Genomic DNA, 26,600 nt, shown 5'->3' with positions numbered 1-26,600 from the left:
GAGACAGTGTGACTCTACGCCCTCCCTGGCCTCACCCCAGTGTTACACATACAACCATGTACATACATGTAACTATCACATGCCTGAGTGCGTGGGACTGCCCACCGCAGCACTCATTATGTCGTGGAAAGCACTACATGTACTTACCGATACAAATGCCACAAGGGGTGTATGATTGCCACGCATTTGTTTAAACTGCTCCAGAAAGGGCCTCATTATCACCAATCAGGGGTCCATAAGAAAAATCACCCTTCCATCGCCGGGCCCGTACACGCGGGATTGTCTTGGTGTGACACCATAGAAGACCTTGAGTGCCCATGTCCAAGATCTTGAATGTGCATCTCCGCTGTGACCCAGGGATTACAGTTTTTCTTAGTACTCCCTGCTGTGATCTACAAACATAATACGGTTAGAACAATCAAGGTACGGATTTGGGCAATTCCTGATGAAACGAACTTGAAATGAGCTCTCCAAAATTCGAGTCTTGCTCTGCTCATGGTAACGAGCGGACATGCTATCATCGGTCCTGCACGTAAACTTCGTGAAGATCGAGGTTAATTTCTTTGCTGTTCTTACTTCTTTTAGCATGGGGTGGGGTGGGGGTGGAGGTTGGTGAGTTGTCCTTTGACATCTTCACCGGATCCCTGTTTTGTTCCTGCCTGAACCAACACAACTGTACGTATTGCGGTTGGAGCTCAGTGAAGCAATTGGTAATAGAAGCAATTGGTAACAATACCAAAGCGTATTCCCCTTCGACAAAGTCACGATGGCGCTAATTTTCTGTAAATCTCCTCTGGAACTGCATTGTCGTCAACCGCTACTTGGCTACTGTGTGTTACAATCTATTAAAGATGTATAATAATCTGCCCCAAAAGAGGACCGTGTGAGTGAGAAAAGGTCTCTCTGTCACACAGGAAAGTGTATCTATAGATACAAATTATCAATGGGGAACACTGTGTGCAATACATGATGGTTTAATACAGTTACTACGTTTAATAGTCACACTGATACCGGCATGCATGGGGATAGACTGGCACCGCAGTGACATGAAGACACTCACGTATGGGATTCCTGAAGTCAATAGGAGAATAACGTTAGGCGACATCCGACGACGTTCCATTGATTGTGGCAGCCGGAGAGCCTACGAAATGCCACCACTTCCTTGGCATTCTAGTTACCTTCAATTCATAAATCCGATTACCAATTCGCAGACACGGGTAATGTGTTCCACCAGTTACATGTATATCCATGCCCTACTACACTTATTAATATTTAGTTATTGGGTGAGCTCTGAAAATGAATACTCACTCAGACTGAGCAAACTCCGCAAGGGCCCATGGGGTTACAGTATTCCCACGGACCCTTGACAAAATACATGTACATGTGTGGGAGTCGGACAGATTTATGGCGGAGAACAACAGTGCCATGAAGTACTAGTAATGGTTTAACATGATCTGCGGCATGTAGTGGTGCAAGTAAACGTAGTTAGTAGGAGTGAAATCGATAACATCTGGAGGTGTCTGGAATAGAGCATAGTCCTTCAAAGAACATTGTGCACGGTGACTGTTTTATGAAATGCACCGTTATGGCGTTATGCTAAACAACAGGACTGGTGACACTCTTACTCTAGGAACACCCACTCAGAATATCAGAACTTACCGTGTACAACAGTGTTTCCTCCGTGTTCCAGAACGTGTGCATGTGCAAGGAGTCATGCAGGACTGGACCTTCGTGTACTGACAGTCTGTACACCCACGAACCTCTTTACTGTAGAATCCCAAGCATTCCGCCAGCGAACCCTTGTTTCATAAGTACATGTAGCACGTAGCACGTACTACAAGTACTAGATCTATTGGTATAAATACGTCTTCGTGCATGTGCATGACTTGTATTGTACTATCATGTAGATCTTCCACCAGTAACATGTGTATCCATGTACATGTACATATCGTGCACGATTCGTCCAGATTGCAATAATGATAGATCACTGCTCTAATCATACTGTATTATTGTTTGAAGTACTTGTAATTGTACATTATAAATAATGAAAATCATCGACAGATACATGACATATGCACATGCAACTGGTTACAGAAAGAGTACAGTACTTGGGGGCGTATGACTTATTTACATGTACATGTACATGTGTTGCCTGATGATTGCGTAAGCATGAAACTTAAAGTAGCAGCAAACAAGCCTTGATTGTCCTTGTTGTTCTGTAGTGTATTACGCTCTGCCTTTGTGGTGTTGAGCACTGTCAAGCACTCTGGGTACATCCTTCGGTGTACATGTACATGTATGTACGAGTAGCTGCGGGCCGGGGTTATGTACAGAGTCATGTACATGACTCTGGGTTCCAATGACGTTTGCCAAAGGCAGTTAAAAGTTAGTTTGGACTAACGGTGTACTCTCTTTTAGTGCTAGAATACAGAGTCTATAAACAGGACTCTTACATGATTAAATGTTTTAGACAAGATTTTACCTCCATCATGAGCAAACCGGTCGGAGTTACTTTCGGGGAATTCCAGTGATGAAGTCCTCCTACCGGTATTCTACAACATGAGGGTTACCCACAGGACACTGAAGACAGTCCTGAGTTCCTATTGCATGTCTGTTTTCGTTGGAATGCCAAGACCATGAAGGTGAAACGGGGGGGGGGGGGGGGGGCTGGCTCCACGGTCCACAGATGTTCATACCGGATACCCACCAAGAGTGGTGCACACCACTACACAGACCACTGCAGACTGTCAGTGCTTGGCCACTGGCATGCAGCATGCACCGCAACTCAACACAACGTACAACACCTAGCCACCAATCAAAATGATAGGTAGCTTACAATTACTTCAGTATGTATAACATTAATGATAAAAAAGTTTTAAAAAAAGTAAAATAATTAATTATCGTGTCCGTTCCCGAAGGGAACTCACGACGGCCGCTAACACCCGGTAAACCCTTACAAAAAATTAATGATAGGTGGCTTACTATGTATTGAGTCTAATGAAGCTCGCTGTAATCCGAAGATACAACGACACAAAGTCTAGTACAGTAGTAGTTGTGCATTTTCTCTGCATTCTCTCGGAGTGACTTTGAAAGGCCACTTGAGATGAAGTGCAGTCGAAACACGCCCTCCAATCCTGCCACTTTTCCTAACGAGGACCTCCAATGCTCCACCATCCAGTTCTACCATCCCCGCCAAGATCACAGCCTAGCCAGCCAGTACATCCAGGTAATGCTGTAATCGGGCCACTGCATTGACTCGTGTATGATTATTAGGCAGGTGTCAACAGTTTGAGGAGACCCCTGGGAGTCGTGGCAGGTATCCTTGGAGGATGCTCCATGGCATGGGTGGCATGGGAGTGTTTGCCGAGCAGCTCTTCCCACCAGATGATCGATGGCGAGGAACAGAAGCGGGCTCTCGTATTTGCATGCATTCATCACACGACATGTCATCTTGGATGACCCGAAAATGTTTACCTTGCTAGAACGAAGTGGGAAGCCTGTAGGCGGGAGTGCGTCGTCAACCTTACACAGTCACGTGTCATTGAACCCAATGTATCATTACCTCATCATTGCATGATATTGCATTGATCTGGCATTGATCTGGCAGTATTGGCATACCATCGTGTGTCGAATTGTGTCATCAAATTTTAATTAAGATTCGTTGTACCAGGCTGTACACCGCGTAGATAAGTGGCATACGGCCGGATACACAACTAACTAATTAGTAATTACTTTGCACAACAACCTCAGAAGCACAGGATCCAGCCTACCATGGACAGTATTTTGTCATGGTATTATTATTATTATTTGTGCTCCCGCGTCAATGGGCTCGCCCAAATTCGCTTGCACCGAACCATGCGAAAAAAGGCCGCCAGCAGGCAGGCAGGCAAAGAAAAATAGAAAATGGTGTCACATAAACTAATACAAACAAGAATATCATTATTGATGACATTAATATACTGAATGAATGGCAAGGCCATGTGAATACGGATAATACGGATAATCAGAGTACCAACAACAAAGAATGTAGCTCAAACCATTGCAGTGCCAGCTTCCTTCACCAGTACTCTGCCTTGTACGCATCTGTAACTGCGTAGCAAAGGTAAACCATGTACATGTAACTGTTAAAATGTTACATGTTCGGGATCAGATGGATACAGTGTTCGGGATCAGATGGATACAGTGTTCGGGATCAGATGGATACAGTGTATGTACAAGCAGCACAGTACCATGTACATGTGGATATCTAGACTAGAGGATATTTCGGCGTGCGTAGCCGAGCACCCTCCTTGCCCAGGATACCCACGCACACACGTGACGCCACCACACCACGCAGCACGGGTCAGTGAACTCTCGCATGCACTGCTGCTCCCACACTCACAGCAATGCTAAAATAGTATGCTAATAAGTAAGTTAGTAATAGTAGTGGATCCACACTGATTCGTTCCCCCGCATTGCAGTACTAGCACAAGTAGCAGTACACAAATCACCAAGGCAGCAGAAAGCCAGAATGAGACTTCCCGCTCTGAACCACACTGCACATTTGTGTCATTGTAGATTCTACATACAGCAACTGTACTACGGTAAAAGGATTCTACATACTACTAGTACTAGTAGTAGTTAGTATGATGCTGGTCATGTGCATAGCTATGCCAGTATGGACTCAGTACATGATCGTATCCAGGTCAGGATTCAGAGGTCAGGCCTGGTTACCTAGGCCAGGGGTAGGAAGGAGGACAGCAGTTGGGTAGAGTAGACCTCATCCATGATGGCATACACTCCAACCCTCTGTCCTTAGCCAAGGCTACTAGGCTACACCCCCAACCTCTCCCCATGCAATATCGTTATGCCCACGACACCGAGTATTATGTTTACGTCCAAACTGTCCCTCACACGCACCCAGTTACTGTTTAGACAAGATCCCATCATTGTGTAGATCTACCAGGTACAGCCAGGCAATGCAGCTCATGTTAGCTTAGCCAACGTCACCGCTAGCTGCTTTGTGCAACCCCACTGACGCACTGTTGAGTGTTGTCCTGTTGGTCTCTGTCCTGGTCTTTCCTTCCATCTGCTTTGTTCGCTCTTTTCTTCTGTTCCTTTGTCTTTTCTCCTTTGCCAGTTGGGTTTATGATCAAAAGTATAATTTTTTAAACCACTGCAAAGGTCATGCTGGAAAGACTGCAAAGACTTACGCCCCATTTTTGATTATGCAGATACTGCTTGGGCTGGAATTTCCACAACCCGTGCTGCCAAGCTCGAGATTCAACACAAAAAAGTTCTCAAAATCCTCCTCCGAAAACCCCGCATGCTTCCATCTTCCACCCTTTATGCCCTTGCTGACACTTCCCCTTTGTCTAAGAGACGTAATTCACATCTTGTCACCCTTATCCATTCTCTCAAACTCAATCTGTGTCCACCTCACCTCCACTGTTTCAACTGGTTCTCTTCCCGTAGCACGAGAAACTCCCTTTCCCTTCCGAAACCTAAGTCCCCCTTTCTACTTCACTCTCCCTTTTTTATTGCGTACTCTGCGTGGCTGGCACTTCCCCAAGAAGCTAAGGACCTTTCTTCCCTCCGCCTTTTTAAGAGCCTTGTCGCGCCTTGATTTTGATTTTGTGTTTCTGATTTGGTTGCAATCACTGCTTATCCATGCCGGTTCCTTTTTCTTCTCCTCCCCTTCTCCCTGCCTTGCCGTGGTTGGCTAACACCCTCTCTCTTTGTATTGGCCGGTGTTCTCACTGTGCCATGAGATGCTGTAATAAATAAATAAATAAAGCAATATTGGTGTGCACTGTGAGAAAGAAGCACTACGAAGTCTACGATTGCATGACACTCGTAACCATGATCACGGACAGTGTTATCGTGAAACTAATTCAAGTGTTTATAAACTTACTGGGCCTTAAAATCTTGTGCTTACTGAGCGTATAAATAATAATAATATGTTTTATTATTGTTATACCGGTATTCAATTACTGTGTGCATCTAGCAGTTTCGTGGGCTATTTCGTAGCTGGTTGTGGCTGTACAAGACGATCTTGAGATCTTGAACATGAGCAGGTATTTTCGCTCTGATACATGCAAATCACGTCCACGGTCATTGGACTGCATTGTCATCGTCCACCAAGTACATGTACCAGCCCAGCACCATCTAATCGTGATCGTTTACTACACTCCCCACACTACAGTCATGAGATTGACGATCAGGCCTCATCATTATGCATCATGCACAGTAATGAACATCCCCTGCCCAGCAGCAGACCAGGTCCGCGTGGCGGGTGACTCCGCTCCAGTCGCTAGCACATGTACGCGGTCGCTAGCACATCACATCGCGGTTGGCGAATCTTGACCCCCCCCCCATATACACCCCCCCCCCACACACACACACAAACACACACAACACGTACCATCACACACACACTGCAGTCTCAGTACAGCCATGCAGCGCGCTAGCGCAGGGTCGCGGCAGTCGTCTCAGGCATTCTCCGCCTACATAACAACCCAGCGTCTGCGAACGCGGCACCGCGCGCGCGCGCGCGCGCACGAACTCTGTACTTTCGAGTTCACCAAGGTACAAAGCCTCATAGCTCAGTGCATCTAGCCTAGCTATTCTAGGTCTACAACCAGAGCTCGCTGCCGGGGCTAGCGAGTAGCGACAGACCAATTCAGCTCGTGAAGTATGTTGCTCTTTTGCATTCGGGCCTTGCTAATTGCTGTCTTCAAATCACATACAAGACCGAGCCCAGCTTGGTGAACGCATGGCTGAAAACAATTGAGTTTGAAGTGCAATTCAAGTACACCGGCCTCGACTTCTACGACTACGACCTATGAATTCATCAATCGCATTTGCAGTGTTTTGAAATGTGGATGATTTCTCACCATGATTTCCTCGTGCATTCAACGCGTCGTGAGTCGTGTCCCACTCACGTTTGTCATGAGCCAAACGCACATAACAGTGATCGTGAATACGTTCAATACCACCACTGATTAGGTCATACAGTATATCGACCGATGGCAAGGGTGGCGAGAAATGACCACGCGGCAAGTACATCAGTTGAAACTCGAGTGCTCCTTCAACGCCACCTACTTTCTAGGCTGCAGGAAGCGCTCTCCCACAGTACAGCCCACAACTCACCCAAAGACATGGCTCGAACTTACAAGTGAGTTGGTATAAGAAGATCGGCGCAGGGGAAGAGTTATCAAACTTCGAAGTTGTAGAACCACAGAGCAGCTCCTCTGAATTCTTTTAGAAGCTTCACCAGGCATCAGGAGCAGAACGTCATCTTGCGGACCTCCGTTTCCTCCTGCCTTTCATTCAAGACCCGACTGGTAACCGCCGGCGCAATGACTATGTTGCTACTACTGAGGATAGCGCTGCTCGTGACGGCGTTAGCGACAGGTGAGGAAGCCCACACAGCCTGCATTTTACGATGCATTGTGCAGTTACAAGCTTTTCAGGATCAGTTTTCAAAGTACTTGATAGGAGTGGCGGTTTGGTATTCTCCGAGCGGATTTATGCACAGACCGCTTAGGCACAGTCGTGCACCGCAATGGTGGTGACGCTTTAGGTACTCTTTACTGGTTTTAGGTCGTTTTAACATGTCTGGTCCAATTACTAGTATGTATTTGCACTCAGCCACCGCTAGGTACATAATGTAAATCTACCAGTACATGCATTACAGGTGATCCAGCCATAACATAGACAGGCATACTTACAGAACAAAGCCATGGTATGATGTAAAGAAAATTACCTGTACTTGTAAGTAATATTTATATTAGTTGTAGGCTCATGTAGAACATTCGTATAATTATTTGAGACGAATGGAGAGCTAACAATGGTGGTGTCTCCCCCCCCCCCCCCTCCATGGCAACACAGTAACTAAGCGACCCAGCACATTGCCACTGCACTGGTATGGTGCACCCTTAAAGTTGAGTTGTCCCTTGAAAAGTTGAAGCCTTGACCCCCCCCCCCCCCCCCTGACAGTGCAGTGTCCAGTGAGAATGTCACATATCAAGAGTTCGGCACTGGTGACATAGTAGTGTACTGTAGTGTGTTTTGGTGGTGGTGGGGGTCTGCTCAGTAATGATGTTGATTGGTGCACTGCTAAGTGATGCAGGGAGTTCGTGTGTTGATCTGGCTTACTGCATAGATACGACATTGATAGCCAAGGTGTTACCAAGAGTCAACTCATGAGGCCTCTGCTCGTTTGGTCACTGCCAATGTTTTTAGGATAACAACAAGGCAGTGTTTGTGGAGAGGTGTGTGTGTGTGTGTGGGGGGGGGGGGATCATAGTTTTGATTAGTGGTTGAGAGGCGCCGCCGTCATGCGGTGGCATGTACAAGAGGTACAACATACACACTACAAACTTCAAGGTACTTCAGCATGATTGTCAATCAGTGAATCAGTGAATCAGTGCACTTCAGCTGCGGACAATAATACTGTACACAGTGTATGGTGTGTGTGTGTGTGCGTGTGTGTGTGTGTGTATGTGTGTGTGTTTTGGGCATCTTCCAGTTGAACAGAACCATGTACGTTATGTACCAGTGCCCTGGGAAGAAACGCTGAAACATGATGTGCACTACCCTGAATACATGGATGTACTTGCTGTCCTGTTTGTGTGCAGCTTCCAATGGCCTGAATGTTGGTGTGTCCGATGGCATGCAAAGACAGTGGTCGTTCATCCCTGCGCCACAGGGTGCACCTCAATCCAGCGTGCACAGAGCTTTCCAGTTCAAGGCTGGCACTCCCAGAATGTGCAGATATGTCAACGTGAGTTCAACTTACTTGGAAATGAAATGCAGACTTCTTACGGCGTGGGCCAATACGGAGGATACATGTATCCGATTGCTACGCTGAATGAAGGCCTGCAGTGGTATCTTCTCCACTCTGATTTACAATGTAGCTACCTCGGAAGTCACTGTATGAGCTTTCCCATGATCAGTCTTTGATCATACATACAGCATGAACAGCAGATGTGTCTAATGTAGACGGTGACACTCCTGCTGTTCATGCTACATGTATGATCAAATAATATTTTTTTACTTCGAAGTACGCACTTCTATCTCTTGCGCGGAACTTTTGGACATTGGAAAAGATGGGAAAAGATGCTTGGTTATGTAATTGTGATTGGCATTATTATTTTAGAGTGGGAAGCAACATTGTGATTTTCATTGAATTTTCCGAGATTTTGATGATTGCTGTCCTGACCTTGTGCCGTTTGCAGAGTCGTGAGGACATGATCAGCGCAATGCGTCCGGCGTGCACCCAAGGTGGCTGCTTCACCGTATCCACCGCCGTGCGCGTCGAGAGCCGGCATCCGCAGACCATGCTGAGCATCACGCTGCCCGGATCGCATTTCGCCATCAGGTTCCGCCGGAACACTGAGGTAGGAATGGGTGATGAGTCTGATGAGTCTGATGATGCTCATCATGATCATGATACTAGCTTTCAGGTATGATGTATCCTTTGCTCACTGTTTTGTATATGCAGTACAGTCAGACCTCGCGTATCCGGTCCTCTTTTACCCGGATCCCTCGCCATCCGGAAGAAAATTGTTGGTTACCGATTTACAGCGTATGCCATGCATACATGCAGTATGTGTGTTCGATTTTCCGGTTCCCTCGCCCATCCGGATATTTTTGTGGAAAACGGATGTGTGCGGTTATGCGAGGTCTGACTGTAGTACTCTGATCAGATGTACACCAGTACCCCAGTACCCCCACCCATGGGCAGCAGGAAAGTCTACTTAAAACACAAGAGGTATTTCTTATCCCAACATACTTCAATATTGCGCAATACACGCATACCCCAGACAATGTCCGTCCTCAGCAATCATCAGAGGACATACTAAGTGATTTACACTGTGGCTGCTGCACTGAAAGGCCGAGATGATAGTATCATTTTGGTTTCATAAAGCCCCGGTCCAATTATGGTTTCATAGAATCCCAGTCCTGTTTCAGATGCAATGCATTCGCAGTCATGTGACAGTAGGCCTAGCATACTCGTTATTAGCTCCTGAGTTAATAAGGAAGTTCCGGTAGTTTATACTCGGCATAGCTACAAGTGTAGGAGCTCGGGCTCTGGGACAATTTGATGATGGTTTCTCTTGGCTGTGCTCCACTTTTACTGCACCCGCTACAGCTCAGGGTTCGCTACACTTCCAACGACACGTCGGACTACTGGCATCGGTTTCTCTATCAGTTCCGCCCGGACGTGTGGTACAACCTGGCCATCACCATCTGCCCGACGGCGCAGCGTGTTATGATGCGCGTCGACTGCAACCTGGTGTACAACGAGACCACACCGAGGCCGGTGGTGTGCAGCACGAACTTTGTACGCGGCACGGTATGCGTGGGAGGAGATAGCCTTGCCAATGAAGGATTCATGGTAAGTAAACATAGTGATGCGCCATGGCCAACACACTGAATGTGTACATAAAAAAAGCGATGATATTGTTGCTTTTTGCGGGTCAGGCCAGAACTCACTCGTTCGGATTTCATTAAGCAGCACTGTACCAGGCCTTCTAGTATAGTTTGATAGGGAAAGTCCCCAATACTTGTGTACCGTATAGTTTGATAGGGTCCGTCCCCAATACTTGTGTACAGCCTTACAGCCAGTCCCGGATGGTGTGTGACTTAGACTCACCAATGCTGAAAACTGCCAAAAATTAACCTGTACGCTATTCAAAGTGGCTCAGCAGTTATAGCCGAGGGCGGTTGTGCACATTCAGTGGTATCTCCTTCTCATCAGCTGTTGCTTGTGCTGTGTCTGACAGGGTTCGGTGCAGAACCTACGAATCAACGACGATGACTTGCCTGAAGTGTGCAAATCAACAACTCCTGCGACCAGAGAACTCCAGGTAAAGTGCAGAGAGAATGACTGCTGCAAAGCAAACCCGTGTTGACTTGCTGATGTCATTGCTGTCATTGATGATGTCATTGATGTCTGGAAATGTTCAGGGATGATGTGACAGTTATCGACTTATCGCGTGTTAGGTGTCTTGCTGTAGACATTCTCTCGTGGAAAGAGAGCTGTGATCAAATAATGAAGTTAACACATTGGCTGCTGTGCGTGTTTCTGTCCACAGTGCCAAGCAGAGAAGACCGTCCTGTCCAGCCGCCTTGGTGCCTGCCAGAGAGACCTGTGGAAGTGCAAGTGGAATGGCGCGGACAAGATGCACGGCGAAAGCTGGGACGACAGGGCTTCCTGCGCGTCGTGCCGCTGCAACGTACGTAAACAGCTATGCTCACAACGTGTTTGTCACCCATGACATCATAGTCTTTAGGTTGCACAGCCAATGCCTCTAAAGCTACTCAGTGGTGTACATGTAGAGCTGAAGTGGAGTTTAACGGAAATGGACCACTGCTACAGCTCATTTATAACATACTTTTTTTTACTGGTTCTCCACTCATATCTTCTCATCCTTACAGAAAACCCTAGTTCTCTGTCAGCAGATGACATGCGGCACAAGGCCCGGATGTACCGGACACCGCATGAGGCTGGCCGAGGCCGACCCAGCACACGGAGAATGCTGCCCATACTGCACCAAAATGCGTAAGCTCTCAATACCGGTGTCTAGTGTTCTGTTAGTACAGTCGCCGCGAGTCACATGCTGAGAATTGACGCTGGCACTGCAAGGTGCCCTGTGATGTAACCCCAAGTAGATAGCGTGATTCTTGTAACAGTTATCAATATCAAGGTGCCCTAGGTTATCCGGGCCGTTAAACAGGCGCCATGGTGGTATGGATAATATCTATACAATGAGGCTGTCGTTTTGAGAGCTTTTAGTAATGAATTTCACTCACAGATAAAAGTAATGAACTTGTTTTCACCACCTGGTGTACTTTGTGCATGTGTGCATTTGCGTTTGCTCACTGCTCAGTGGCTCAACACGACCCTAACGGCTGTCGACTCAATGGCCAGCACTACTTCAACGGCTCCACTATCCCGCGCGTCATCCAGAACCCATGCAATCCGCACTGCTTCTGTATGGTACGTATATCTATCTGCTGCTTGGCGTTCCTTTTAAAGCATGTTGCTGCATGGGCCCGAGTACTGGGGAAACGGTTTTAAAATTGTTAGGGGGATGTGCCGAAAACGAGCAGCGGCTCCCACGCAATGTCCCTGCACACCAGTGCCATAGTACTGTACCGTACTGTTGACGTGACTCTGCACTGGCTACTAGTTACTTAGTATAACCGTTACTGAATACTGGCTTTGCTTTCCCTGTACATGTCTCGATTGCAGCGTGGACGTAATCACTGCCCATCGGTGAGAAACCAGTGTCCCCCGGTGCCATCGTCATGCCAACGTGTCCACACTCCGGCAAACAAGTGCTGTCCAGAATGCCTCACTTGTAAGTTTGCCAGGAATTCAGTTCACTTTTACAAACTAGTGTTACTTGCCGTAGAACATACACACCGACAAGATTGGTTATGTACTTTGCCCCAAATATGACCGTACACATCTGTGCAAAAGTTAGACTGTTTACAGCAAGATTGCTAGTACTCACTGGAGTAAATCAGCATGCGGCTAGTGAAATGCATGCGGCTAGTGAAATGCATGCGGCTAATGAAATGCATGCGGAATGGTTATTGATTGCAGCACCATGTGGCTGCATCATCATGGTCTTGGCCAAGGAACTGATTCCTACACCTCCCGCCGTGTGTGTGTGTGTGTCTGCAGATGACAAGTGCGCTGTGGAGCGGCCCTGTGGTGACCCTCACTACTCTATATGCTACAATCTCAGCAGTGGGAGGACGTTCTGCCTGCCCCAGTGCATCCGTGGAGGAGTGAAAATCGCTGGAAAGTGCCATAAAAGACCGCCCGGTAAGCAATAGCCCTGTGCCTTCGTCAATTTAAAAAAGTTCACGATCTGTGGGGGGTATGCGGTCTTACAGTGACGTACAACACAACAGTGGACACAGGAATCACCAGGCAACATCCATCGTGGGGTTGGTTTGACTGACAGACACAGCAGCAGTTAAGGATCACGTCTGTACACGCCGGTTCTGACGACATGTTTGCATTGTATTCCTCGCTGCACAGGTACCGCATAAGGTGCGGTGTAGGCATGTTGCTGTCGTCACAAGACCGTGAAACTGACTGGCCCGGCCTTGCCAGCATGACCCTGAGCTGGCGGCGATAGTAACAGAGACGTGATTCGGCGATCAACTGGAGGCTGGACTTCAAGCCGGATTCTTAGCGGATACCACAGAAGATGAACCATTCTCTTGCCGTCTGTCACACTCACTCTCGCACTCCCTTTCTTGCCCTCTCTCAACTGTATAGACATAATCATGTGCGTGCATGGAATAACGTTATGTAACAATACTGAGCTTGAGCCACTATACTCGTGTTGAATTCTGTAACAAAGTATCACTTTTTTCTCTCTAAAGCCATGACAATGAGCAGCTATTATAGTTCTTGACATAATGAAATAGCATACATGGTAGTGGCTGGATTAGCGACTGACCACGCATGCATGAAAGAACCGTATTATTATACATTGCCATTTGGATGTGATACTTTTGCATAACAGAGTTCAACGTTTTAACGATTATGGGAAGAAATGTTGTTTTCTCTTCTGTTTTCCCTCCCCTGCACAACAATGATAAGTAGCAGGAAGCTGTTTTAAAACGGTATTTTTTTAACGAATCCCTGGTACTTGTAAGTAGTGTATAGTCATGCATTTTGAATCACAACGGGAACAACTCTCTGACTGAATCTGAGCTCTCCAACTAACTTGTCAGACAAGGTTTTTTTTAGCTGTGTAGACTGTAGTGTGGTAAATTTAAAAAGCAGACATGGTAAAACCTATTGGATAAATCTTGTCAATGAAACAGTGGGAAAATGCTACAAAGTCCGGTGTTGATTATCCCAGCAAACAGCTGAAGTTTGTTGTACATGATGTTCTCTGAAGTTGCTTGTAACACTAAACAGCCTTGGAAGGTGGATGAAATCAAACAAAAATTCGCTTTTATACTCTGTCACCGAACACAATCGTCGAAAAGGACTTGCACAAGACTTGGGCAACAGATAATCGTGTTATCGCGTAGAACACAATCTGTCTTTGTACCCATCCTCTATAGAGTATTGTACTTGTTCGAGTGGCTTCGTGTACCTTGTTTCCAGATCATCTTTTATTTACCGCATAAATCAACAATATACATGAAGGCCATGAGCAATAGCAGCAAGAGCCCGCACAAACTCTGGCTAGCATACAGGCACTTCACGGGGCTACTTTGAAGTACACATTTACCGTGCACAATCTAGAGTTTGGTGCATTATTTCGAAAAGCATTGAACACTGCCAGCATACCATAAGTCAGTATGCAAGATATAGGCAATGATCATAACATACATACTGCATACAGTAAAAACTTTACAAGCAAAAAGAACAGCAATAAAAAAATGAAGCTATGTACAGAGTGGGAATGAGAGGAGCATGAGCTATGGACAGGAACAATAACAGCAAGCCAATGTTGCCGCCACCATGGCTGCTACTGATGATGATGGTTGTAGCGATGGAGCAGTGGTGGCGCTGGTTGGTGGGAGTGCCTATTGCAAGACCAGGGCAAGGTAGTCTTTTACCTCGGCCGTGGTTAGGCGACGGAAGCCATCAGCGTTTACGATACCGACCTCAATGTTCTCCTCAGTCATCTGGCCTTCAAAGCTTTCCTGCAAGCATATGTTACACACAGCAGAACCACCATCAGATGTTTATTGATGAATAGCACGCATGAAGCTGACAATGGGGCAGCGGTTAACGTTACTACTTGAACGCTTTTAACGAGAGAGTTACGAGAGGCATATCATATCAAACTTCCGCCCCTCACCTTCAGTGTAAGAATTGCTGTATGGATGGCATCCTCCAGTTCCAGTTCGTCGCTATACCTGAGGTGAACAGATCATCACCGATGACAACAAATACATATCACCTGTCATAATTGCACATCACATTCCTACTTCGAAGTACATATACACATGCGGGATAAGATTCAGGTCATTCACATGGCCACTGGGAATCAGCAACATAAAAACGTCTTGCTCCAGAAAGAGACATTGGGCTCAAGGAAGGCCCAATTCACGCTTCACTTCGCATTCCAAAAAAATCACGGTTCGCGTGAGACTCGGCTAGAGGCCAAGTAACGTTAGTTTTCCGCATCCGTAGGAACGCCACCACCCTTCAAGGATCAAGGCGCAGATGCAGCTCCTAAAGCGGTGGGAGGTGAGCAGATCAGACTCACCAAAGCACTACAAGAGAGCGCGAAAATGCGTTCAACTGTCTTCGCCGTGACGAGAGTGTGAGGTGTTTTCCCGTGTGCAAAGTCACAAGTATACACCGTGCTCAAGAATAAGGACGGAGCAAGTAAAAGGCAGACACTGGAGCTTAGGGTTCTTTAGCAGCAGCTTGCTGGGTTGATGCAAACGAATATAAAATGTAACTTATATTGCCTGACCTCTTCTCAAGGAAAGTCTTTCCACTGTTGCAGTTCTTGCCCATTGCCGTTGCTTTCCAAGCAAAGAAAGCACCCTAAACGATGGAAACACACAGACACAAGCAAATTCAAATTTGGTCCTTTTCAAAAAAGAAAAGAAAAGGATAGCCCAGACAGTTACACGCATTACACTATGAGACATGCGAGAAAGACACACAGACACAGACAGACAGAGTCTCTCTCTCTCTCTCTCTCCCTCCCTCCCTCCCTCCCTCCTCTCTCTCTCTCTCTCTCTCTCTCTCTCTCTCTCTCTCTCTCTCTCTCTCTCTCTCTCTCTCTCTCTCTCTCTCTCTCTCTGTGTGTGTGTGTGTGTGTGTGTGTGTGTGTCTGTCTCTTCTCATCATTTTCACCTCTCTTATAAGTTAGAAATGAGGTGGTGAGAAGAAAAAAGCCTGACCAACTGGAACAGACAGGAAGACTCCTCAAGTCTCGACATAGACACAGAGAGGCTTGATGAGGTGCAAGCAAAGACAGGTTGCCGCAAGAAAACAAACCAATATACACAGCACCACACAGCACAGCACCGCACACACATGTACATACAACAACCAGTTACTTACAGAAGGATCACACTGGTAGAGCATAGGTGTACCCTGATCCAGTCCCGCAATCAAAAGCGATACACCAAATGGCCGAACACCGCTGTATATCGCACAAGAAAGGCACACCAGCACGGAATTTGTTGTCAATGTTCACTACAGAAATAAGGTGCATTTGAAATGTGAGAGAAAAGTTACAGGATGCAGTTTCATTTTTCAGAGAACACCAGACCACACACATTCAGCTGCTAGACTGTTGTGTCACTGTCCAGGAGTGAAGCTTGACGAATGCTCGCCTCAGATACATGGTATAGTGTTTCCATACATCTAGAAGTCTACGGACCCTAAAGTACAGTTGTTGTTGTTCTTTTTATTTGAATTCGCAATACCAGTGGAACCTGTCTAAGCTGACCACTCGAGGGACCCTACACATGCGGTCCCCTTGTTCAGGTGGTCTTCTTAGCCAGGGTCGTTTGACTGGAAATAACACCCCTCGGTTCTGGTGGTCCTCTTGGGCAGGTGGTCGCCTTGACAGGTTTTACTGTATTTTTGTTTCGTTTTTTTTGCACCGGAGGTCCCTCACAACATGTACTTGAAGAGTTGAAGTGTGGGTGTCTCGGCAACGTCTGTTCTCCGACTACAGTGACACACTGAATCATGATCCCAAAGAAACACATTCACAGAACTAAAGCAGTGTGAAAATAATTGTATCACTGCCTAAATAGTGCCTACTTTGCAGCAACCCAGACTTTCAGCTCGCCTTGTCTAAGTGTATGACATGTAGACAGCGAGGTGCTTTTTATTTTACTTATTTTTTAATAAAAGCTCTTCAGCAAAAATTGCAAAACCTGCCAGTCTGCCACCGTCCTCTACATAAGGACATCAGAATAATTTCTCAACAGGATTGATGGTCCACAAAGTCATGAACAAACACCATCAGCCGGATGCTCGCAGTGCGCAACTGGGATGGGGTTGTGGGACGGCGTAATCCGTGATGTACGTCATTTTTTGGGTCGGACTTGCCTCATTCCATCGACGCCATGCACCACGTCCACACTCCCCCTACTCATGATGTCATTATTATGACGTGCAACACGGATTTCGCCGTCCCAGATCTGATAAGTGAACTTGCGCACTCTGGGGGGGGGGGGGGGTTATGTACTCTTGCCAGCACACATAGCAGCATCCTCAATACACTATATCAAAAGGGACGAATGCATAGCGCTATGATGCTCAAGCACCCTTCCAAACACACTGTTCTCACACCACACGCAATGAACACGTCCACTGTAAAGTGGGAAATTTCCGCTAGAGATCATCATCACACATTCGCAAATATAATAGCACCGCAAACTGCTCTGTACATGGAGTGTGGACAATCGTCACAATGCATGGTCCAACTGAAGAGCTAATTTTCATACCATGAACCATCGTAATCCTTGAAAACGCAAAATTTGCGCAGCACGAAAGTCTATCGCTTTACAGCAAACGGCAGTAGGCAGGCTTACCCTTGCTGAGTGTATTCCTGCATGACCTTGGCGACGTCCTGTACTAACATGGTGCACGGGATGGACTCCTTGTAGACGAGAAAGTAGCGCTGCGCAACCTTGCGTGCCTGCTTCAGCAGCAATCTGAAAGTTTCAAGAGAGACCAACACGATGCGAGAGTTAGCACGGCAGAAAAAGACGGCAGGCCGCAGCACACCAGTGGACATACAGCATGGCTATCATGGGTAGGAAGTCACCAGGAACACACACACACACACACACACACACACACACACATACAGTCAAATCTGTTGTAAGCGACCGCCCCTTGGTGAAAGAAAAAGCGGTCGCTTACGGCAGATGGTCTCTTACGGCAGATGTATGGTAGATCCGGCATACCAGGTATATGCTTCCATGTACTCAAATCGACGAGAATAATGTGATTTTTAATATCATTTTATTGGATATTCAACGACGACCATACCCGTATAGTACGCGTATGCGACACGGCAGTAGATCGACACTGCCTGGACTTGAGAGCTACATCACAGCCTCAGTACAGGCCAGGCGCCAGTCGATCGCACTTGCAAGACAGTGCATTTTCACACTTTGCAGTTGACAAAGCACTGGCAAGTACAGTTTCGCACCTTACTGAACCTGGGTCGCGGTCGCTTACAGCAGATTTGAATGCAGCCACCGTGCATGAAATCGCGGTCGCTAGTCGCGCACAGCAGATGGTCGCTCTGGACAGATCAGTTTGTATGTGAAACCGTCGGTGCACGGAAAATCGGTCGCTAACGGTAGATGGTCGCCTACAGCAGAGGTCGCTAACGGCAGATTTGACTGTATAATATACCAGTAGTAAAACCATACTGAGCCATATCCAGGCGCCTATCCCAGCCCTACCTGTAGTCAGCTGTCATTCCACTGAACACCATACCGATGTTATCAGTGACACGCTCAATCTACGAAGTAAAACAGGAGCAAAGAAAACAATTCCACACAACGTAATTCAGAACATCACTTTCTGCAATCTGCAAGACGCAACACTTGTGGTGAGTTGCGACATGCGACTCACAATCGTTTTGATTTCTGCGACGTTCATACACAGCGCATTGTAATACACGTGCATGCACACCCAGCGTATAAAAGAAACAGTTCAAACTGCGCTCCATTGATGTGCGCCACAGGTCATAAGTCGCAAACGTTGAACATTGGTCAACTTCTGTGACAGCGGTCTTGCGACTGCATGGAACAGGAATTTCCTTGTTGCAAATCCTGAGAAATGTAGTCACACAAATGACACCATTGCATATGCATGCAACATTACAAATGACCATATCATGATAATTATTATGCTTCGTATTGAGCAGCAAACAAGTCCTTGCGATGCCCTCCACACAAAACCTTCCAATAGTGACATAAATGCATAGCCTCTGTCACGCTATACTAACCTTGCTAAGGCTTGATGTGTCATACAAGAATGACTGCTGTTTCTTATCTACGGCTAGGACCACGCCATTAGTAGCTACAGCAGCACATAGACATGAACACGCACATGGGAAAGGTACGCATGCACACAACCACACAGCACAGCACAGCCACATCCACACACAACAGAACAAGTGTAAACAAAATGTAAAGCCTATCCTTCAGTTAGGCTGTGTTTACATGAGAAGTTTCAACCCGGGTCGAGTTCAGCCCGGGTTGAAAGTCTGTACGACAGACAAAAGAGGTGAGCGTTTACATGAAGACAGTTGACCCGGGTCAAATACTGATATGCTGCCAAAAGTCCACTTCTACAGTCCTGTATGGTCACGTGAATCCGTTCGCGCGAAATTTGCATCTGCAGTGCTGTTCAAACCTGGCGCAAGATACGAAGTACGTTTGTACGATTTTCTTGACCCGGGTTGATTTCAACCCTCCCCTTGGGGGGGAGGGTTGAAATCAACCCGGGGCGAAATTTCAACCCGGGTCAAGCGCAATGCGTCATGTAAACGCGCCATTCATTTTATGCACATGGCGGGTTGAAATCTGACCCGGGTCGAACTCAACCCGGGTTGAAACGCTTCATGTAAACACAGCCTTAGTACAGTTACTCAAGCACGTCGCACACTTGTGCAGGGAACTAAAATACACCCAACACAAAGATGGATGGTCCCTGTACTGTAGATAAAGACCTTGCTCCCTTCCTGGGACCTGTCACCATGGTCAATGTCAATCTGGGTTCTGCATGCGTCACCAAAAAGAAACTGTGTTCATGCCAATGATGGGAATGGAAGCTGAGAATGCCTTGATGGACCCAGATAAATTTGAATCTTATATTCAAACACAGCAACCTACAATAAGTGCAGACTCCGCAGCTCCACCTCTGTTACACTATCTGCAAACCTATGTTCACTCACTTGTACCTCTCGGCTAATAGTAATAATGATTGCTCACATCTTCATTCACGATATTCGTGGGGAGAATCAAATGTGTAGAATATATTCCCAATTCTTTTACGAGGGTGAAGTGGAAGAAGTGAACAATCATGTTCAGTCAGGCACCCTACCTTTAATGCCAATTGACGGCTGGCCCCCGCTGACCGCGGCTAATGCATACTCAATTTGAACTAGCTTTCCAGAAGGACTGTGCAAGAGAAAACACAATCAATCATTCGTTTCAAATCAACGAATTCGATTTCATCCCAGAATAGCTGCGCGCCAACTCTAATCACCTAAATGTCGTTAAACTGAAGCTGTATCTCTCCGACATGACGTCCTGCTCTGCGACCAAAGATGAAGAACACGGCAAGAAGTGCTACAATCTCTACACTCGCTTCAAAATCCCAAAAGTCCACAACTCAACAGGCTTCTAATTCTTTGGTCAGGAAAAAATGTTCTTGACGATCGAATTTGCGAGATGCAAAAAATATCATGCAAGAGGTTAAAAAATTAGTACTTTTGGACTTCCTGCTTGGCCGCTTTCGGAATTCGGAGTCCAAAGTACTAATTTTTTGACCTCGACATAATTGCTTTCAAATCAAAACAAAACTCAAAAGACAAGTAATAGTTTGTTCAAATCAAACATCGTCGATAGATGATCATCTTGGTTTGTCAAGCTAGCCAAACGTTGCCTTCAGTACATCTACAGATACAATACGAAAGAAAGTTGGTGTATTCGCGTCTGCTTTCGTTTCTCATCATGGGGCAAAGCCAAATCTTTCCTGCTGTGGACTACTCAACGGTGTCCCATGTCACCAGTGCAGCTGGGAAGAGGCTTTACACTCGCGCTTGGAAGTCAGACTCCTGCTCGTGAGTAGAATGATCAGCTAGCACATGGTAGATCCTGCATACTGGTAGTAGTAATGTACATGTAGTTTGAGGGTGGATCCACTCACGAGGTGACATGATGGCCCATGTCATACCCCTCTAGCTCTCTGTATTTTAGCACCATTAATAATTATTCTACCAGTCATGAGTACAGTACATAGACACCTTTCAAGCTCCATGTATTAAATCATGGTATAAATGCATGTACAGTACCTTATAATAGTCACATTTATTCGATAGGTTCCAATTATTTACGGACACAATTCCATTAGAATTCCACATAGGAGCGCTCGCTTGCGTGTGTGTGCGAGCATCTGTCTGTGTCTGTCTGTGTATGTGTGTGTGTGTGTGTGCGTGCGATTGTGCATGTGTGTATGTGGTATGCTATTGTCAGTACTCCCAAAGGGATTGTCTACCTAAGCCATGGTGTGTCGGAGCACATTGAGCGTTATGGCGAAATGGCGGCTTGGTTCACGGACATTGACATGGTCGTGTATGGCCATGACCATGGTAAGACCTCTATAAGCACACAAATGAAATATGCTACCTATCTCAATGCCGTTGCCATACGTTCATGTATGTATTTCCTCGCTATTTGTAGTGCAATGCACCTGTAACAACCACCCCGGGATGCTCTGTCATTTCGTAAACAAACTCCAATGATATCAAGAGTGTATAAACCAGAGTGTGCAGCCCCGCTCAGTTTAACCCACGGCCGAAATTTTGTTCATGTGAACTTTTCCGGAGATCAATAGTCATCACGTACAGATGTGAGGTTCACAACTTGTAAAAAAATCATTCATTCCTATTGCAATGCCGTGTACTGACGCCTGTATTTTCTAAAACTGGTCGCAAAACCCCACTCCGCCAGGGAAAAAGTAAGTTTTCTTACAAAAAAACTTGTAGGTGCAAAACCAGGCGAAGCTACATGCAGCTGCGTTATGCAGATCTTGTATGAAGCTGTACGTCATGGCTTAAATTTAAAAGGTCACTGGAAACCTTGACAACATCTAAAAATCCCCCATGGGTCTGACCAGCAGCGGAATTGCACACTCTAGTTTACATTCACTTGATGGTAATTCAGAAAGAACCCTGGAAGGCAGGGCTACCGGTAGGTGTCCTGTCTAAAGGCAGTGCAGCTGGTCTCTTGTTGCAGTGGTCGATACAGTCAACTTCGCTAATAACGACTGCGGATATAACGACAATTCGCGAATAACGACAGAATTTCCATGCCCATAGCAAAGTCCATTCTACCTGTATACATATAATGAGACTTCGGGTGTAACGACGCTTCGCGAACAAGGACACTTTTCTGATGCCTGGCCGAGTGTCGTTATACGCAAAGTTGACTGTAAGTCGATAAGGCGTGACCGAAAAAACACAGAATGTGCTCGGTCCTGCCTGCACCAGAACTACTATATTCGCTTGATGAACTGCATGAGTACTCAGGGAGTTTCACTATGTGACAGACTTCATGTCGGCCCAGTGAAAAACAAACTTGGCATTCACGAATCTGTTTGATGTATTCCTTGCTTGTCATGTTGGTAATGCTGCGTGTACATGTAGCTAGATTGCGGAACAATACTTGTTTTTGACATTTGAGGAATGCCTCAGCATACGTACAATGTTGGCTTGCTTTGGTGCTTCTTGGCTTGGTGTGTTCTTAGTTGGCCATGGCAGAAGTGAAGGAGACCGTGTTCATGTGAATGAGTTTGGAGAGTATGTCACCGATGTGGCGCAGAGACTCCGTGAAGTACGTGAGCAGCATCCCGGCCTGCCGCTGTTCCTTCTTGGCCACTCGATGGTGAGTATCATCATCAGAGTATGACACGCTGCACCATGGCATGCGTGACTAGCCTACTGGCACTGTTTTACTCCCAGTACTGTCTGTTATCTTAGTGTTTATCGCCAAGCAGGGATCCTTAATTTGGGTACAAGCTCGCTTCATTGCAATCGTGTCTCATGTTGTTGCTTGATCCAGGGTGGGCTGATTGCGTTCCTGACCGCTGCTCAACACACAGACCTCGTGGACTTTGTCTTGCTGAGTGCTCCTGCCCTGATCGGTGATCCAGATGTTGCTACTCCGTTCAAGGTTGGTTTGGTTGGCGCCACCATTCTGTTTGTATTATTCATGTAGCTCTTTCGTCGCTACTCTAGCTTTGGTACCAAGGCGATGTTAAAATTAACGTTGTACATTGCTGGCTATGTGCCTGTGTGTGTGTCTATGTCGGTCTTTCTGTTTTTCTGTCTTTCTCGGCTGCCATGAGCGCAGATATTCATGGCAAAAGTTGCAGGTGGAGTTACGCCTCAACTGGAAGTGGGAAAGCTACCGGAAGAGTTTGTCTGTCGTGATCCATCAGTGGTAAGTTGCACGTGATCTAGGTGCGCCTGTGCATGTGATTGAGAGGGGATCGCTGGATCATTACTCTTTCATGAGTAGACCCGGGTGCTCGAATCAGAAACGATTTGACAGGTGTGAAATTTCTCATCTGTAAATCTCAACAATGTCAGAATATACTTTTGGAGAGGCGATAGAACAGGGAAGAGAGTCTGGCTTGGCCCACCCAGCAGGAATTCAGAACCTGGGTGCGCTACAACACAGCCTACAGTACGCAGTAAAATTGTCGTATTTCCTTCGGATTTTTTATTTGAAAATTGGGTGCTCGAGTCAGAAACAGCGAACTCGTCAGATCGTCTCCGATTCAAGCACACGGGTCTACCATCGTCTACGCTTGATATGGCAGTTGAGGGCAGGGAGTAGTAACTTACTACTTCGTTTTTGAGAGCAAGATGGTCAGCGGAGCCGCAGATTCAGCAGGTCTTTGGCAGCACCGTAACGTAGACCCACATCCTCGAATCAAGGACCCAACAAAAAGTGGGTCGCGAGTATTTCAAAAACCGCTCACCGGGCGGAGCTGAAATTTGGCATACCGTTAGCGGGCCGTATGTTGATGGTATTTGTGAAAACTAAACGAAATCGGAATAAGTTTAGGTACAATTTCAAGCTGTTTCTGTTTTGGTACCCTGTGTCTCATTCGAGCACCCGGGTCTACTGCTGATCATGAGCAAGTTGTATACTTGTAATGGGTCTGTCCACCGGTGAACCAGGCCATAGTATACACCCTGCTACCTTGATCGTACTGTGCCTGTGTAGAACTCATATTGGCGTAAAGTAGTGCATCTTTACATCGGGTTCTTCAACACCATTCGGTTTGATCTATATGTACATGTACAAGTACATAATTGTATATTTTCATGATTGTACATAATTGTATATCTTCATGATCTCAGCAGACACACTGCTTCTGTCTATGAGGGCTGTCAAGTTGTCAACCCTTCTGTCTCGTTCCGATTTTTAATGTTATGCTAACTAGGTTGAAACCAACCGCAACGATCCCTACTTTTGGCAAGGCGGAATGAAGGCCGCATGGGCTGTTAACACCCTGCGTGCACAAGAGGAGGCTGAGCAGCTGCACAAGTCATTCACTACACCAATACTGGTGTTCCATGGTACTGCTGATCGCCTGTGCCTGATTGAAGGCTCGCGTCAGCTAATGGCAGCTATTGGCAGTGAAGATAAAATCTTGAAGGTATAGTCATTTTGACCAGGCTCAATTGAACCTTAGTGTTATATGCAGTAATGTTGTGACAGTTTACGGAGCATCCTGCAGTACAATTTCCTCCCTTGTTTTGAACTCCTAACATGGATGTATTCTGTCACTGTGGGTGCATGCATGAATGTATTCTGTGGGGTATCCATTGTAGCATTCCATGCAACGATCATGGTGCGTAGCATGCCTATGAGTATTTAGTATTTACTTGCTGCTGCGTGGGTTGTAACTTGTAAGATTTTGTCTGTGTTTTCTGTGTTGCCGCCACTGCTGCTGCTGCTGCTGCTGTTGCTGTTGGCAGGAATATGAAGGCGGTTATCATGAATTACATATGGAACCAGATGGCATGAAAGAAGATGTACAAGAGGCGGTTGTAGCGTGGGTGAAAGAGAGGCTGGAACGGTTCAATGCTCAAACGTCAACCACATGAAGCGGATGCTTTGTAAGAGACCATACGTATGCATATGCAAGGTGAAAGGATGTTTCCGTGCAAAAGCTCCAATGTTTCCCTCTACCTGGTGTGCTAGCATGTACTTTCCTGGTTGGCTCTTTTCCTGAAAGTAATTAGTTGTCAGCAGCTGAGCAGACCCATGTGGATAACTGCAGACGGAACACATGGCTGATTGTGCCTACTATTGTGTACTGTCCCTGTCTTCAATGGGGTTCTCGCCGTAACAAGGCTATTGCTATACAGACGCTTGCTGCTGATTTCCCTGCTTCGTGCTCCGTTGCGTCGCGGGTTAATGTCCAGTGCGATATTATTCTCGCCGTGATGCTGGTGTTGACCAGTGCGATATTATTCTCACCGCGATGCTGGTGCTGACCTGTGCTGTGCTGCACTGTATTCTTCACTCCGGCTAGCTTTCATTGGCCGTGATTCTAGATTCTAGATTCCTTTGAGGGTAGGCACAACATCAATTTCAAGATAGACGTAGATTTATGTGTTTTAGCTCTGGAGCTAGATTTCTTTACACTGTACTCTAGAGAATATTGTCAACATTGAACATTATATTACTATATGCTCACCATCCGAGTTTTATTGAGGGATTCGTTTCCAATTCGGTCATGTGCTCATACATATACATGGAGTGCAGTATTATTATTTTTCTTTATTGGCTTCTTGTACGTACATGTATTTGTATATTGTTCAAGTATGAGTATCAAACATACATCACACCTTTCAAGACCAAGACAAACCATTTGCTATTGTCGGTGCGAAAAGCATCTGGCTGCATTCTCCTTGCACTTGTAATCAGACAGGCTTGTCTGTCTGATCATGGTAACGGAGACAGATACTAGTATAGCGAGTTGTGGCCTGAAACGCAGTTGACTACGTACACTTTTAACTAGTAACTCAAATGTAACTGATTCCGTGGTAATACCAAGAGTCCATAAACTGGTTATGGACTCTTGGTATTACTGTAAGACCATTTCTTCAGAACTCTCAAACTCAACTGCAGCATATTACTTGAACTCATCAGGCTGTCCCTGTGGGAATTTGCGGACAAATCGAAAACTTGCGCAAGAAATTGCGGCAGAAAACAACGAAAAGTGTGGCAAGATGCGGAACTTGCCAGGAATTCGCGGAAATATTTGCAGAAAATTGCAGATTTGAGCCAAATCGCGATAATAATTTTTACCAATGCCAAGTTCATGGGATCGATATTTATGGCGCATGCACATAATCAGATAATAGCTGTGCAGCTAGCTATCTAGCTTAGGGCCTGGTCAGACTGCGGCAAATTTTGGTTGTCTGACGAAAACAGAACAGCGTCCAGAATTTGAATCGCGATCACACTACACATGTGGGGAGAGTGAAAATTCAAACTTCATTTCGAGCGTCAAGTGGTAATCTCCACGAACGACGTCAAATTCCTTCACCTTGGGGATCGCCAACACCTTCAGTGCAATCCTTGCAGCCATCCTTATGAGTTTTGTTGTTGTCCGTGGCCAATTAGCTCCTCGATATCGAGATGAAAAAATCAGTGATTATCAGCGTCAATGGCGTATCAGCGTCAAATCCTGTTTGGAGCGGAAAAGCGTGGTCCGTTCTTGCTTTTTTTTTGGAGCGTCAACTCTCGCTTTTGCCGCTCAAGCGGCAAGTTACTATGGAGATTCGGATTATAATCCTAGGATTATTTCGATTTTGCCG

General features: G+C 46.2%; 3 protein-coding genes across 4 annotated transcripts; 2 read left to right on the top strand and 1 right to left on the bottom strand.

Moving 5' to 3' along the window:
- Window positions 1-7,100: 7,100 nt before the first annotated feature.
- LOC135815453 (protein kinase C-binding protein NELL2-like) lies at window positions 7,101-13,741 on the top strand. Of its 2 annotated transcripts, none has more exons than XM_065328749.1 (11): window positions 7,101-7,395; window positions 8,622-8,767; window positions 9,222-9,449; window positions 10,139-10,384; window positions 10,773-10,856; window positions 11,085-11,225; window positions 11,428-11,551; window positions 11,880-11,989; window positions 12,245-12,353; window positions 12,683-12,826; window positions 13,046-13,741. In XM_065328749.1, the coding sequence occupies exons 1-11, from the start codon at window positions 7,341-7,343 to the stop codon at window positions 13,054-13,056; spliced, it is 1,398 nt and encodes a 465-aa protein (XP_065184821.1). In that variant the 5' UTR covers window positions 7,101-7,340; the 3' UTR covers window positions 13,057-13,741. The 2 variants fall into 2 exon arrangements, with proteins under 2 accessions (XP_065184821.1, XP_065184822.1); XM_065328750.1 differs by having other exon boundaries at window positions 7,105-7,395; window positions 9,222-9,383.
- A 376-nt stretch (window positions 13,742-14,117) lies between these two features.
- Window positions 14,118-20,411, bottom strand: LOC135815454 (proteasome subunit alpha type-2-like). Its single transcript, XM_065328751.1, has 9 exons — window positions 20,243-20,411; window positions 20,078-20,154; window positions 18,978-19,051; window positions 18,430-18,488; window positions 17,545-17,667; window positions 16,058-16,139; window positions 15,459-15,532; window positions 14,835-14,892; window positions 14,118-14,676 (listed from the first exon to the last, which is right to left on the bottom strand). Exons 1-9 carry the CDS (start codon window positions 20,278-20,280, stop codon window positions 14,557-14,559), a joined length of 705 nt encoding a protein of 234 aa, XP_065184823.1. The 5' UTR covers window positions 20,281-20,411; the 3' UTR covers window positions 14,118-14,556.
- A 149-nt stretch (window positions 20,412-20,560) lies between these two features.
- LOC135815452 (monoglyceride lipase-like) lies at window positions 20,561-25,687 on the top strand. Its single transcript, XM_065328748.1, has 7 exons — window positions 20,561-20,819; window positions 21,232-21,347; window positions 22,505-22,641; window positions 22,819-22,929; window positions 23,110-23,199; window positions 24,212-24,427; window positions 24,750-25,687. The coding sequence occupies exons 1-7, from the start codon at window positions 20,605-20,607 to the stop codon at window positions 24,876-24,878; spliced, it is 1,014 nt and encodes a 337-aa protein (XP_065184820.1). The 5' UTR covers window positions 20,561-20,604; the 3' UTR covers window positions 24,879-25,687.
- The last annotated feature ends 913 nt before the right edge of the window (window positions 25,688-26,600 follow it).

This window comes from Sycon ciliatum, chromosome 4 (assembly GCF_964019385.1).
Source record: "Sycon ciliatum chromosome 4, ocSycCili1.1, whole genome shotgun sequence".
Taxonomy (NCBI): domain Eukaryota; kingdom Metazoa; phylum Porifera; class Calcarea; order Leucosolenida; family Sycettidae; genus Sycon; species Sycon ciliatum.
Note: the sequence above shows the minus strand (reverse complement) of the source record. Positions and strands in the feature narration are given on the sequence as shown.

Excerpts from the sequence above, each read along its gene's own strand:
- LOC135815453 (XM_065328749.1), top strand. The coding sequence starts at position 7,341 with ATGACTATGTTGCTACTACTGAGGATAGCGCTGCTCGTGACGGCGTTA. Across the intron at positions 10,857-11,084 it reads CTGCGACCAGAGAACTCCAG|TGCCAAGCAGAGAAGACCGT; the intron begins GTAAAGTGCAGA and ends TTCTGTCCACAG. Across the intron at positions 11,552-11,879 it reads CCCATACTGCACCAAAATGC|TGGCTCAACACGACCCTAAC; the intron begins GTAAGCTCTCAA and ends CTCACTGCTCAG.
- LOC135815454 (XM_065328751.1), bottom strand. The coding sequence starts at position 20,280 with ATGTCGGAGAGATACAGCTTCAGTTTAACGACATTTAG. Across the intron at positions 20,155-20,242 it reads TTCAGTTTAACGACATTTAG|TCCTTCTGGAAAGCTAGTTC; the intron begins GTGATTAGAGTT and ends TCTCTTGCACAG. Across the intron at positions 15,533-16,057 it reads TCTACCAGTGTGATCCTTCT|GGTGCTTTCTTTGCTTGGAA; the intron begins GTAAGTAACTGG and ends TCCATCGTTTAG.
- LOC135815452 (XM_065328748.1), top strand. The coding sequence starts at position 20,605 with ATGATCATCTTGGTTTGTCAAGCTAGCCAAACGTTGCCTTCAGTACAT. Across the intron at positions 21,348-22,504 it reads CGTGTATGGCCATGACCATG|TTGGCCATGGCAGAAGTGAA; the intron begins GTAAGACCTCTA and ends GTGTGTTCTTAG. Across the intron at positions 22,930-23,109 it reads ATGTTGCTACTCCGTTCAAG|ATATTCATGGCAAAAGTTGC; the intron begins GTTGGTTTGGTT and ends CCATGAGCGCAG.